This window comes from Sinohyriopsis cumingii, chromosome 14 (assembly GCF_028554795.1).
Source record: "Sinohyriopsis cumingii isolate HCF-2022 chromosome 14, ASM2855479v2, whole genome shotgun sequence".
Classification (NCBI taxonomy): Eukaryota; Metazoa; Mollusca; class Bivalvia; order Unionida; family Unionidae; genus Sinohyriopsis; species Sinohyriopsis cumingii.
Window position 1 is genome coordinate 31339023 of NC_142974.1, and position 16053 is coordinate 31355075.

Below are 16053 nucleotides of genomic sequence, written 5' to 3' on the forward strand. Positions count from 1 at the left end.
CAATTTACCTTCACACAAGTTTCCAGTGAGAACATGCTTGGTCTCTCTCATCACTTAGAGAGAGAAACAATGGACTTAATTCCCGCCATTGAGGCTATATTGGGAACTACGTTTCTATATATTTGACATTATGGAGGCGGAAGGACACAAAGTCACAATAAAAACACTGATATGCAAAATACAGATTTTAAAATAAACGAATATTGTTTTTCAGACAGTCGTAGAATTGTATTTCTTATCTTATAAAGAACGCAGTAAATAATCGCTTTATGCTTCTGAGGTCCATGGATCAATTTGTATTGTTAGCATTGACAGTATTAGCGGTAGAATATAGTCTTTTTCGTAGTCCCTTACCATGTGGCAGGAAAGAGCATTCCTTCCCCCGTCAGGACCGCCTTTTGCACCGTCATTAATACCATCAAAAATACGTAAGTAAAGCAGTTTTACATCTTTCATAATAAAACAATAAAAATAATATAAATAATAATAATAATAATAATAATAATAAGGATGGGATCATATTTATATCTAACGTTTCTCTTCAACACATTTACCCACCTTATTGACGTTGAAATTTGGCTGGACTTGGAATGACTGAACAAAGCAATCTGGAAAGGATTTATATGTATTGCATTACGTGATCAGTTGAAAAGAAGAAAGAACGTGTCAAAGAAACATGGAAATTGTATATCAAACTTGAAACTGATAGATTAAAATCGTCGATTCCTTCTCCACTATAATTAGTATTCAAATCCACAAAGTTTCACTATCAGTGTAAAGGCAAAACAGAAGGTTGAATATGAATATAGGAGAAAAACACAGAGCAAACTAAAATCAAATCAGTATGACTTATTTAAAGATCTGTTTGTTAGCATCTCTTTAATACTGCTACGATGTTAGGTTACCTATAATGTGACTAAAACAATATTGACTTTGTATGAATCTCATGCGATTGGACAGTCACAAAACATGAAAGCGGTAGGAGGATATATGATTACTCGGAGAGTAATGGTAATAAAATGTACAATGCCTCCTCATTTCAAGAATCTAACGATTCACAATTATAAGAATGGAAAGGTCATGAAGACTACTTACCCACTGTACACTCTGAAAGGAATATATAAAGTGATTGAGATGAGTGTGCAAATAAAATCACATTTAATGTGGTTCGGAAGACTCAGTACAGGAATGTGTCCCATAATTGAATTTTTCATTATATCTCAAATTTTCAGTAATGTAACCTCCTTTTGTTCGCAAGTAGATAATATGATTTTGATTCAACCAGAGGTACTATTATTTCTCCTGCTAGTACTGATATGTCTTAACATCATATTTCCAATACCAATAAGTGTGTCTATTCCTGCCCCAACCCTAATCCATGCGAAATTTAAGTTCAAGTATGTCCATTATATTGTATACTATACATACAAAGCAAGCTTTTAGAAAATGTCTAAAACAGCTCACGGAACATGAATAAGACAATCTTATTAACTAATGGGCAGAGAAACTATTCAATCAAAGCCCATTGTTCTTCAGAACGCATTGCCCTATAGTGATCCAGATAGAGTCAAATGGTACGGATGAATTATGTATAGGCAGCAATAAACAAATGTTACCATTTATCCCAGCTATGACTTTTGATAATTAGCATTACATGGAGCCTTTAAAACATACGACAGACATAAGGTTACATTAAGAATATGATAATAAGATTGGATTCTTGTAAAAGAAATACAAATAATCAATGTACATGTACTTACCATTACTTTGTTGGGTTTTAAGGTATCTGGAATAGCTAACACAGACGGCCTGCATTGAATTATTGACCAGTGCCGAATAGCTCTCAGAGAGGGTAGGGGTTCTACTCCACACCCAGGAATTCTGGTATGTACACTGTCCCTGATTATTTGTCTTCTCACAGCCGTATATGAAGGCATAGTTATCATAGTCTGTACTCACCACCCAATAGTCTATAACATCTGAGTCTGGAAAATAGTAACAATAATAAGTAGAAGAAGAATAATTACTGCAAACAGTTTAAATAGCTTACAGGTGATGAATGAAAGCTATTTTAATATCGATAGAAATTTTAACTATTGGGTATATACTACATTAACGCAAGCCAGGAGTATATTTGAATTTGAAAGATTTCCTATAGTTTAGAATCTTTCATTCCAGGTAATAAGAATAAGCAGAACACTGTGTAAATAAAATGATTATTACCGATAATCGTGATTTCCTACATTAAGAACGTACCAAACATCATTGAAAACTGTACGCACGAATGAGTCATTCGAAACGTCTTTGTTCTTAAATATTATTAATATTGTTTATATAGAAAAATAACTTTAGCATCAGTTTCCATCAAGAACCTAACTGGAACGAAACCAAACACGTTGCTAAAGTTGATTCCACTGCCTGTATGTTTGTCTGTGTGGAGGTTTAGCATTACAACCATTCATTGAATAGGAACTTACATGTTTGATTCCAATATCTTGTGACTCTGAACTTTCCAGAAACTGTCGTTTGTTCCAGCAGAGCCACATAATGAAAACACATATTGATGTTTTCAGGGGATCTGTAAGTTTGTAAAGGGAAGAAAATGGCTAATTCACAAGAAATCTTAATTTGCAACATACATGCATCTCACATTCATTGCGTATGAGTCCAGAGCTGTAAGATTACGAAAGTGATGAATACGTGTCATTGTATTTGTGAAAGACACTGATATTATTGACTAAAACACTTTATTTGTGTCTTTAGAACAAATACCATTAAGTAGTTAACAAAGGGATAATTATGATCAAGAATAATGTGGTATTTCCGGTACCTCGAAGTTTGAAGAGTGTGATTTATTGAAATCAGCTGTAACCAAGCAACGCACGTACAAAAGGAACACGAGTACAAGTTTGTTTTCTTTAATAAATACCTCTTTGTTCAATTCTCAAAAAGAATTTCCATTCATTTGTGTTTCAAATGAAATTTAATTAGGAATTTTCTTCTTTCCTCCGACTTTTTCGTTTGTAAAAGCTGATGATGGATGAAATTTATAAATAATGTATCCATTTAATAACTACTCATACAAGAATAATGATGATGCACGCTGCCAACATGTACCTGATTACTGAGGAAAGATTTTACAGATTGCGTCTGAAACTATTTTATTGTGCCCAGTCAAAAGTTTGCGAAAGACTACCTTTCGTGGCATAAATGGAAGCAAGAGTAATAAAACAAATACATGTATCGATAAATGACAAATTTAAAGGATAGTTGATACCTTCCGCTGGCAAATACAGTGATCGAGCTGTTTGGGTTGAGAACATAGTAGTGAGTATAATCCTGAACCAGTTGGTCTGGAGGTATATAACTCTGCGCAAACCACTTCTGTTCATACCACTTCCCAACGAACTGCAATTAGGAAAGAATACAATAAATGAGACTAATAACCATTTACCTTCACACAAGTTTCCAATGAGAACATGCAATGTCTCTTTCATCACTTCGAGATAGAAACCATGGACTTAATTCCCGCCATTGAGACTATATTGGGAACTACGTTTCTATATATTTGACATTATGGAGGCGGAAGGACACAAAGTCACAATAAAAACACTGATATGCAAAATACAGATTTTAAAATAAACGAATATTGTTTCTCAGACAGTCGTAGAATTGTATTGCTTATCTTGTAAAGAACGCAGTAAGTAATCGCTTTATGCTTCTGAGGTCCATGGATCAATTTGTATTGTTAGCATTGACAGTGTTAGCGGTAGAATATAGTCTTTTTCGTAGTCTCTTACCATGTGGCAGGAAAGAGCATTCCTTCCCCCGTCAGGACCGCCTTTTGCACCGTCATAAATACCGTCAAAAGTACGTAAGTAAAGCAGTTTAACCTCTTTCATAATAATAATAATAAGGATGGGATCATATTTATATCTAACGTTTCTCTTCAACACATATACCCACCTTATTGACGTTGAAATTTGGCTGGATCTGGAATGACTGAACAAAGCAATCTGGAAAGGATTTATATGTATTGCATTTCGTGATAAATTGAAAAGAACAAAGACAGGGTCAAAGCAACATGGAAATTGTATTTCAAACTTGAAACTGATAGCTTAAAATCTTCGATTCCTACTTCACTATAATTGGTATTCAAATCCAAAAAGTTACACTATCAGCATAAAGGCAAAAGAGAACGTTGAATATGAATATAGGAGAAAAACACAGAGTAAACTAAAATCAAATCAATATGACTTATTTAAAGATCTGTTTGTCAGCATCTCTTTAATACTGCTACGATGTTAGGTTACCTATAATGTGAATAAAACAATACTGACTTTGTATCAATCTCATGCGATTGGACAGCCACAAAACATGAAAGCGGTAGGAGGATATATGATTACTCGGAGAGGAATGGTAATAAAACGTACAATGCCTCCTCATTTCAAGAATTTAATGATTCACAATTATAAGAATGGAAAGGTCATGAAGACTACTTACCCACTGTACACTCTGAAACGAGTATATAAAGTGATTGAGAGGAGTTTGCATATAAAATCACATTTAATGTGGTTAGGAAGACTGAATACAGCAATGTGTCCCATAATTGAATTTTTCATTATATCCCAAATTTTCAGTAATGTAACGTCCTTCTCTTTCCAGGTAGATAATATGATGTTGCTACAACCAGAGGTACTATTATTTCTCCTGCTAGTACTGATATGTCTTAACATCATATTTCCAATACCAATAAGTGTGTCTATTCCTGCCGCAACCCCAGTCCACGCGAAATTTAAGTCCAGGCATGGCCATTCTATTGTATACATACAAAGCAAGCTTTTAGAAAATGTCTTAAACAGCTCACGGAACATGAATAAGACAAACGTATTAACCAATGGGCAGAGGAACTATTCAATCAAAACCCATTGTTCTTCAGAACGCATTGCCCTATAGTGATCCAGATAGAGTCAATGTTTCGTGAAGATATATCAGATGGTACGGATTAATTATGTATAAGCAGCAATAAATAAATGTTACCATTTATCCCAGCTCTGACTTTTGATAATTAGCATTTCAAGGAACCTTTAAAGCATACGACAGAGATAAGGTTACATTAAGAATGTGATAATAAGATTGGAGTCTTGTAAAAGAAATACAAATAATCAATGTACATGTACTTACCATTACTTTGTTGGGTTTCAAGGTATCTGGAATAGCTGACACAGACGGCCTGCATTGAATTATTGACCAGTGCCCAATAGCTCTCAGGGAGTGTAGGGGTTCTACTAAACACCCAGGAATTCTGGTATGTACACTGTCCCTGATTATTTCTCTTCTTACAGCCGTATATGAAGGCATAGTTATCATAGTCGGTACTCACCACCCAATAGTCTATAACATCTGAGTCTGGAAAATAGTAACAGTAATAAGTAGAAGAAGAAAAATTACTGCAAACAGTTTAAATAGCTTACAGTTGATGAGTGAGAACTATTTTAAATCGATAGAAATTTTCACTATTGGGTATATGCTACATTAACGCAAGCCAGGAGTATATTTGAATTTAAGATTTCATATGGATTAGAATCTTTCATTGCAGGTAATAAGAATAAGCAAAACACTGTGTAAAAAATGATTATTAGCGATAATCGCGATTTCCTTCATTATGAACGTACCAATCGTCAGTGAAGACTGTAGGTACGAATGAGTCATTCGCCACTCCTTTGTTCTAAACTATTATTAATATTGTTTATATAGAACAATAACTTTAGAATCAGTTTCCATCAAGAACCAAACTGGAACGAAACCATACACGCTCCTAAAGTTGATTCCACTGCCTTCATATTTGTCTGTGTGGAGGGTTAGCATTACAACCATTCATTGAATAGGAACTTACATGATTGGTTCCAATATCTTGTGTATCTTAACTTTCCAGGAATTGTCGTTTGTTCCAGCAGAGCCACATAATGAAAACACATATTGATGTTTTCCGGGGATCTGCAAGATTGTAAAGGGACGAAAATAGATAATTCACAAGAAATCTTAATTTGCAACATACATGCATCTCACATTCATTGCGTATGAGTCAAGAGCTGTAAGATTACGAAAGTGATGAATACGTGTCATTGTATTTGTGAAAGACAGTGATATTATTGACTAAAACACTTTACTTGTGTCTTTAGAACAAATACCATTAAGTAGTTAACAAAGGGATAATTATGATCAAGAATAATGTCTAACACATTCAGGGCTCAGTTGTGTTTTCTTATTTTGTAAAGTTAAAATATGATTGTTGTTTTTCCGGTACCTGGAAGTTTGAAGAGTTTGATTTATTGAAAAGAGATGTAATCAAGCTGCGCAATTACACAAGGAACATAAGAATAATTTTGTTTTCTTTAATAAATACTTCTTTGTTCAATTCTCCAAAAGAATATTAATTCAATTGTGTTTCAATTGAAAGTTAATAAGGAATTTCCTTCTTTCGTCTGACTTTTTCGTTTGTAAAAGCTGATGATGGATGAAATTTATAAATAATGTATCCATTTTGTAACTACTCATACAAGAGTAATGATGATGCACGCTGCCAACATGTGCTTGATTTTTCAGGACAGATTTTACACATTGCGTCTGAAACTATTTTATTGTGCCTAGTCAAAGGTTTGCGAAAGAATACCGTTCCTGGTATATATGGAAGCAAGAGTAAAAAGACATATACATGTATCGATAAACGACAAGTTTAAAGGATAGTTGATACCTTCCGCTGGCAAATACAGTGATCGAGCTGTTTGGGTTGAGAACATAGTAGTGAGTATAATCCTGAAACAATTCGTCTGGAGGTATATAACTCTCCGCTAGCCACTTTTGTTCATACCACTTCCCAACGAACTGCAATTAAAAAAGAATACAATAAATAAGACTAATAACAATTTACCTTCACACAAGTTTCCAGTGAGAACATGCTTGGTCTCTCTCATCACTTAGAGAGAGAAACAATGGACTTAATTCCCGCCATTGAGGCTATATTGGGAACTACGTTTCTATATATTTGACATTATGGAGGCGGAAGGACACAAAGTCACAATAAAAACACTGATATGCAAAATACAGATTTTAAAATAAACGAATATTGTTTTTCAGACAGTCGTAGAATTGTATTTCTTATCTTATAAAGAACGCAGTAAATAATCGCTTTATGCTTCTGAGGTCCATGGATCAATTTGTATTGTTAGCATTGACAGTATTAGCGGTAGAATATAGTCTTTTTCGTAGTCCCTTACCATGTGGCAGGAAAGAGCATTCCTTCCCCCGTCAGGACCGCCTTTTGCACCGTCATTAATACCATCAAAAATACGTAAGTAAAGCAGTTTTACATCTTTCATAATAAAACAATAAAAATAATAAAAATAATAATAATAATAATAATAATAATAATAATAAGGATGGGATCATATTTATATCTAACGTTTCTCTTCAACACATTTACCCACCTTATTGACGTTGAAATTTGGCTGGACTTGGAATGACTGAACAAAGCAATCTGGAAAGGATTTATATGTATTGCATTACGTGATCAGTTGAAAAGAAGAAAGAACGTGTCAAAGAAACATGGAAATTGTATATCAAACTTGAAACTGATAGATTAAAATCGTCGATTCCTTCTCCACTATAATTAGTATTCAAATCCACAAAGTTTCACTATCAGTGTAAAGGCAAAACAGAAGGTTGAATATGAATATAGGAGAAAAACACAGAGCAAACTAAAATCAAATCAGTATGACTTATTTAAAGATCTGTTTGTTAGCATCTCTTTAATACTGCTACGATGTTAGGTTACCTATAATGTGACTAAAACAATATTGACTTTGTATGAATCTCATGCGATTGGACAGTCACAAAACATGAAAGCGGTAGGAGGATATATGATTACTCGGAGAGTAATGGTAATAAAATGTACAATGCCTCCTCATTTCAAGAATCTAACGATTCACAATTATAAGAATGGAAAGGTCATGAAGACTACTTACCCACTGTACACTCTGAAAGGAATATATAAAGTGATTGAGATGAGTGTGCAAATAAAATCACATTTAATGTGGTTCGGAAGACTCAGTACAGGAATGTGTCCCATAATTGAATTTTTCATTATATCTCAAATTTTCAGTAATGTAACCTCCTTTTGTTCGCAAGTAGATAATATGATTTTGATTCAACCAGAGGTACTATTATTTCTCCTGCTAGTACTGATATGTCTTAACATCATATTTCCAATACCAATAAGTGTGTCTATTCCTGCCCCAACCCTAATCCATGCGAAATTTAAGTTCAAGTATGTCCATTATATTGTATACTATACATACAAAGCAAGCTTTTAGAAAATGTCTAAAACAGCTCACGGAACATGAATAAGACAATCTTATTAACTAATGGGCAGAGAAACTATTCAATCAAAGCCCATTGTTCTTCAGAACGCATTGCCCTATAGTGATCCAGATAGAGTCAAATGGTACGGATGAATTATGGATAGGCAGCAATAAACAAATGTTACCATTTATCCCAGCTATGACTTTTGATAATTAGCATTACATGGAGCCTTTAAAACATACGACAGACATAAGGTTACATTAAGAATATGATAATAAGATTGGATTCTTGTAAAAGAAATACAAATAATCAATGTACATGTACTTACCATTACTTTGTTGGGTTTTAAGGTATCTGGAATAGCTAACACAGACGGCCTGCATTGAATTATTGACCAGTGCCGAATAGCTCTCAGAGAGGGTAGGGGTTCTACTCCACACCCAGGAATTCTGGTATGTACACTGTCCCTGATTATTTGTCTTCTCACAGCCGTATATGAAGGCATAGTTATCATAGTCTGTACTCACCACCCAATAGTCTATAACATCTGAGTCTGGAAAATAGTAACAATAATAAGTAGAAGAAGAATAATTACTGCAAACAGTTTAAATAGCTTACAGGTGATGAATGAAAGCTATTTTAATATCGATAGAAATTTTAACTATTGGGTATATACTACATTAACGCAAGCCAGGAGTATATTTGAATTTGAAAGATTTCCTATAGTTTAGAATCTTTCATTCCAGGTAATAAGAATAAGCAGAACACTGTGTAAATAAAATGATTATTACCGATAATCGTGATTTCCTACATTAAGAACGTACCAAACATCATTGAAAACTGTACGCACGAATGAGTCATTCGAAACGTCTTTGTTCTTAAATATTATTAATATTGTTTATATAGAAAAATAACTTTAGCATCAGTTTCCATCAAGAACCTAACTGGAACGAAACCAAACACGTTGCTAAAGTTGATTCCACTGCCTGTATGTTTGTCTGTGTGGAGGTTTAGCATTACAACCATTCATTGAATAGGAACTTACATGTTTGATTCCAATATCTTGTGACTCTGAACTTTCCAGAAACTGTCGTTTGTTCCAGCAGAGCCACATAATGAAAACACATATTGATGTTTTCAGGGGATCTGTAAGTTTGTAAAGGGAAGAAAATGGCTAATTCACAAGAAATCTTAATTTGCAACATACATGCATCTCACATTCATTGCGTATGAGTCCAGAGCTGTAAGATTACGAAAGTGATGAATACGTGTCATTGTATTTGTGAAAGACACTGATATTATTGACTAAAACACTTTATTTGTGTCTTTAGAACAAATACCATTAAGTAGTTAACAAAGGGATAATTATGATCAAGAATAATGTGGTATTTCCGGTACCTCGAAGTTTGAAGAGTGTGATTTATTGAAATCAGCTGTAACCAAGCAACGCACGTACAAAAGGAACACGAGTACAAGTTTGTTTTCTTTAATAAATACCTCTTTGTTCAATTCTCAAAAAGAATTTCCATTCATTTGTGTTTCAAATGAAATTTAATTAGGAATTTTCTTCTTTCCTCCGACTTTTTCGTTTGTAAAAGCTGATGATGGATGAAATTTATAAATAATGTATCCATTTAATAACTACTCATACAAGAATAATGATGATGCACGCTGCCAACATGTACCTGATTACTGAGGAAAGATTTTACAGATTGCGTCTGAAACTATTTTATTGTGCCCAGTCAAAAGTTTGCGAAAGACTACCTTTCGTGGCATAAATGGAAGCAAGAGTAATAAAACAAATACATGTATCGATAAATGACAAATTTAAAGGATAGTTGATACCTTCCGCTGGCAAATACAGTGATCGAGCTGTTTGGGTTGAGAACATAGTAGTGAGTATAATCCTGAACCAGTTGGTCTGGAGGTATATAACTCTGCGCAAACCACTTCTGTTCATACCACTTCCCAACGAACTGCAATTAGGAAAGAATACAATAAATGAGACTAATAACCATTTACCTTCACACAAGTTTCCAATGAGAACATGCAATGTCTCTTTCATCACTTCGAGATAGAAACCATGGACTTAATTCCCGCCATTGAGACTATATTGGGAACTACGTTTCTATATATTTGACATTATGGAGGCGGAAGGACACAAAGTCACAATAAAAACACTGATATGCAAAATACAGATTTTAAAATAAACGAATATTGTTTCTCAGACAGTCGTAGAATTGTATTGCTTATCTTGTAAAGAACGCAGTAAGTAATCGCTTTATGCTTCTGAGGTCCATGGATCAATTTGTATTGTTAGCATTGACAGTGTTAGCGGTAGAATATAGTCTTTTTCGTAGTCTCTTACCATGTGGCAGGAAAGAGCATTCCTTCCCCCGTCAGGACCGCCTTTTGCACCGTCATAAATACCGTCAAAAGTACGTAAGTAAAGCAGTTTAACCTCTTTCATAATAATAATAATAATAATAAGGTTGGGATCATATTTATATCTAACGTTTCTCTTCAACACATATACCCACCTTATTGACGTTGAAATTTGGCTGGATCTGGAATGACTGAACAAAGCAATCTGGAAAGGATTTATATGTATTGCATTTCGTGATAAATTGAAAAGAACAAAGACAGGGTCAAAGCAACATGGAAATTGTATTTCAAACTTGAAACTGATAGCTTAAAATCTTCGATTCCTACTTCACTATAATTGGTATTCAAATCCAAAAAGTTACACTATCAGCATAAAGGCAAAAGAGAACGTTGAATATGAATATAGGAGAAAAACACAGAGTAAACTAAAATCAAATCAATATGACTTATTTAAAGATCTGTTTGTCAGCATCTCTTTAATACTGCTACGATGTTAGGTTACCTATAATGTGACTAAAACAATATTGACTTTGTATCAATCTCATGCGATTGGACAGTCACAAAACATGAAAGCGGTAGGAGAATATATGGTTACTCGGAGAGTAATGGTAATAAAATGTACAATGCCTCCTCATTTCAAGAATCTAACGATTCACAATTATAAGAATGGAAAGGTCATGAAGACTACTTACCCACTGTACACTCTGAAACGAATATATAAAGTGATTGAGATGAGTGTGCAAATAGAATAACATTTAATGTGGTTCGGAAGACTGAATACAGTAATGTGTCCCATAATTGAATTTTTCATTATATCCCAAATTTTCAGTAATGTAACGTCCTTTTCTTTCCAGGTAGATAATATGATGTTGCTACAACCAGAGGTACTATTATTTCTCCTGCTAGTACTGCAATGTCTTAACATCATATTTCCACTACAAATAAGTGTGTCTATTCCTGCCGCAACCCCAGTCCACGCGAAATTTAAGTTCAGGTATGGCCATTCTATTGTACACAAACAAAGCAAGTTTTAAGAAAATGTCTAAAACAACTCACGGAACACGAATAAAACAATCTTATTAACCAATGGGCAGAGGAACTATTCAATCAAAGCCCATTGTTCTTCAGAACGCGTTGTCCTATTGTGATCCAGATAGAGTCAATGTTTCGTGACGATATATCAGATTGAACTGATTAATTATGTGTAGGCAGCAATAAACAAATGTTACCATTTATCCCAGCTATGACTTTTGATAATTAGCATTTCCGGGATCCTTTAAAACATACAACAGAGATAAGGTTACATTAAGAATGTGATAATAAGATTGGAGTCTTGTAAAAGAAATACAAATAATCAATGTACATGTACTTACCATTACTTTGTTGGGTTTCAAGGTATCTGGAATAGCTGACACAGACGGCCTGCATTGAATTATTGACCAGTGCCCAATAGCTCTCAGGGAGAGTTGGGGTTCTACTCCATACCCAGGAATGCTGGTATTTACACTGTCCCTGATTATTTCTCTTCTCACAGCCGTATATGAAGGCATAATTATCATAGTCTGTACTCACCACCCAATAGTCTATAACATCTGAGTCTGGAAAATAGTAACAATAATAAGTAAAAATAGAATAATTACTGCAAACAGTTGAAAGAGCTTACAGGTGATGAGTGAAAGCTATTTTAATATCGATAGAAATTTTAACTATTGGGTATATACTACATTATCGCAAGCCAGGAGTATATTTGAATTTGAAAGATTTCCTATAGTTTAGAATCTTTCATTCCAGGTAATAAGAATAAGCAGAACACTGTGTAAATAAAATGATTATTACCGATAATCGTGATTTCCTACATTAAGAACGTACCAAACATCATTGAAAACTGTACGCACGAATGAGTCATTCGAAACGTCTTTGTTCTTAAATATTATTAATATTGTTTATATAGAAAAATAACTTTAGCATCAGTTTCCATCAAGAACCTAACTGGAACGAAACCAAACACGTTGCTAAAGTTGATTCCACTGCCTGTATGTTTGTCTGTGTGGAGGTTTAGCATTACAACCATTCATTGAATAGGAACTTACATGTTTGATTCCAATATCTTGTGACTCTGAACTTTCCAGAAACTGTCGTTTGTTCCAGCAGAGCCACATAATGAAAACACATATTGATGTTTTCAGGGGATCTGTAAGTTTGTAAAGCGAAGAAAATGGCTAATTCACAAGAAATCTTAATTTGCAACATACATGCATCTTACATTCATTGCGTATGAGTCCAGAGCTGTAAGATTACGAAAGTGATGAATACGTGTCATTGTATTTGTGAAAGACAGTGATATTATTGACTAAAACACTTTACTTGTGTCTTTAGAACAAATACCATTAAGTAGTTAACCAAGGGATACTTATGATAAAACATAATGTCTAACACATTCATGGCTCAATCGTGTTTTCTTATTTTGAAAAGTTATAATATGATTGTGGTATTTCCGGTACCTGGAAGTTTGAAGATTGTGATTTATTGAAATCAGATGTAATCAAGCAATGCACTTACGCAAGGAACACGAGTACAATTTTGTTCTCTTTAATGAATACTTCTTTGTTCAATTCTCAAAAAGAATATTAATTCATTTGTGTTTCAATTGACATTTAATTAGGAATTTCCTTCTTTCCTCCGACTTTTTCGTTTGCAAAAGCTGATGATGGATGAAATTTATAAATAATGTATCCATTTTGTAACAACTGATACAAGAATAATGATCATGCACGCTGCCATGTTTGCAATCTTTCCTCAGTAATCACGTACATGTTGTACCTGATTATTGAGGAAATATTTTATACATTGCGTCTGAAACTATTTTGTTGTGCCCAATCAAACGTTTGCGAAAGACTATCGTTCGTGGTATAGATGGAAGCAAGAGTAAAAAGACATATACATGTATCGATAAATGACAAATCTAAAGGATAGTTGATACCTTCCGCTGGCAAATACAGTGATCGAGCTGTTTGGGTTGAGAACATAGTAGTGAGTATAATCCTGAACCAATTCGCCTGGAGGTACATAACTCTCCGCAAGCCATTTCTGTTCATACCACTTCCCAAGAAACTGGAATTAAAAAGTATTCAGAATAATGATAATTTACCTTCACACGGTTCCCTATTCAGGACAACCTCTCTCTTTCCTATCAAGTCGATAGGGACAACACGGATTTATTATTCGCCAGTGAGACTATAGTGGGTGCTGGAATGGTTTTAGCAAACCCGGGGCGTCAGTTTGATTTTCTCTCCGCACCCACCCACCCCTCGGGGAGCATGTCATGTGAAATGAATTTTAAAACAGGTTTTACATGGTTTGAGCTTTTGATCTTCTTCCATCGCTTTAAACTTAATTTATATAGATATATATCTAAAAATTACTAATTGATTTACTTTGAAATGACCTTTTTTTGTCTTTATAGTGATGTTAAGATTTTGTGTTGTCACTGATTCTCAATTGTTTCTTTTTCTAACGTTTCTCTGTTATTTTCTCAATTTATATTTTTTCCTTTTCTTCCTTATTAACATTATTCGAATCAATTTTCTTTATCATGTTTTCTATTTAAATTATTTTTTCTTAGCTGATTAACTATTTTTTGAATGTCTTCCAATTGTTTGACATACATTTGCGCTTTTGCACAATTTTAGGATACGTTTGCTTGTTAACTTTAGGAAGAAAGAAAAAGAAATACAATATAAAATATCAATTTCTTAAAATAACATTTTATTGTTAAGTTTTATATTGTCACCTTACCTTATGTGCACGATTTCTTGCTCTGATATTCAACAATCATTGTTTTCGTCAGTAACAATGGAAATAAATTGACTAGAATTCAGTCTTTAACTTTTTAAATCAGGATTTGGTGAATCGACTGAACAATGTCTATTGTCGTGAGTCTGTTTTTATAATTAACAAGACGTACAACTCCTTTCTTCTCTATTGCATTTCCTCGTAATTTCCATATCCGAAAATGGTTTACATTATTGGGCTAGGGTGGAGTTTCTTGTACCCATTTCCTTTTATTTGTTTCATTTCATGCTTATGTGGTTTCAGAATGGCCTTTCCTCACCAACTGTTGATTCAGGAAGTTTCTGTACATGTTGGGTAGTGTCATATATAATTTATAACACTCTACTGCAGTCTTTATTCCTGAGACTTGGTTAACTGAATGCCGAATGGTTCGGTTTCATTGACCGATAAACTAGCTGAATTTCCAACCCGTGACAGTTTAGTATAGAACTTTCAATAAATGCATAGCGTCTTTCAGAATCAATGATTCCAAGTCATGACCAATTATCAACACAATGTTGCTGAACATTTATTTGTTTCTTAGCTTTGTCATAGCTGATGTATTTCCAGCTACAGAATCCGTATTATATTTGTCTGGACAAATAGTCATCTCTAATTGAGTGGCAGCCGTACTATTTAGGCCTCCACTTTCACGAGAAAGTTTCTTCACTGCATCTTCCCTATTACGTTGTTTTGAATATTATTTATTTATTTCATGCAAATATTAAAGATCACTTCATATGAAAACTACTTCTGATGAAGTGATCACAACATATTTTAAATGTCGTTGACGAATGTATAAAGGAAACCGACAATTATCTCGGGAATGTGCATTTTACTAGTTACATTGCATTTAATGGCTGGATTGAAATGAAAGGATATCAGATAATATCTGGTCGGCGGTGATACAAAAAGCAAACATAATTCAGTTTTTTCAGCAGGGGTCTCACCTATGATCGCTACACGGGCCCAAGATCTTTCCCTAGCAGTGAATATCACTAACTTTACTCCAGTTGCCTTGGCACTCGATAACTTACTTGTGCTGTTGTACGGTGAGTGTGCTTTCAGTTGTGTCAATTCATAAATAAGTAACACAGGTACGAAAACAAGTTCGAGGAATTTAAAAAAGATCCATTTTACAGGCGCTTATAACAAGCAGTTAAAATTTGGACCACTAAACATTATTTGACTTAAACAGAGACTTGTTTTTCCGTTATGCAGACCATTGATATCATATATGATAATGAAACTGGACAAGTATGGTTGTATTAATTCAGATAAATTTATTTTTCTTTTAATCTTAAAACATAAGTAAAAGTGATAGTAGTTATGGGTTTGTTTAAATAAAATGTGCTCTTTTCACTCATATGCAGAAATCAGAAATTATTCATATCCTACATTTTCTTGTTGAAAATTCAAAAGTCCATTTTTCAAACTGACGAGAACCTAATCATTGATGCAGTGTATGTCCCGCTT

At 34.0% G+C, this 16053-nt stretch overlaps 1 protein-coding gene across 1 annotated transcript in view; it reads right to left on the reverse strand.

The window, feature by feature from the left end:
* The window catches only part of LOC149783515 (uncharacterized), an 89025-nt gene that overhangs the window by 53053 nt on the left and 19919 nt on the right, over positions 1-16053 (reverse strand). Inside the window, exons 2-7 of the mRNA XM_089932859.1 lie at positions 13727-13857; positions 12837-12937; positions 12120-12344; positions 8690-8914; positions 5185-5409; positions 1761-1985 (exon numbers count right to left, since the gene is read on the reverse strand). Coding sequence (XP_089788985.1) covers positions 1761-1985; positions 5185-5409; positions 8690-8914; positions 12120-12344; positions 12837-12937; positions 13727-13857 — 1132 coding nt within the window. The remainder of the gene's footprint in view (positions 1-1760; positions 1986-5184; positions 5410-8689; positions 8915-12119; positions 12345-12836; positions 12938-13726; positions 13858-16053) is intronic.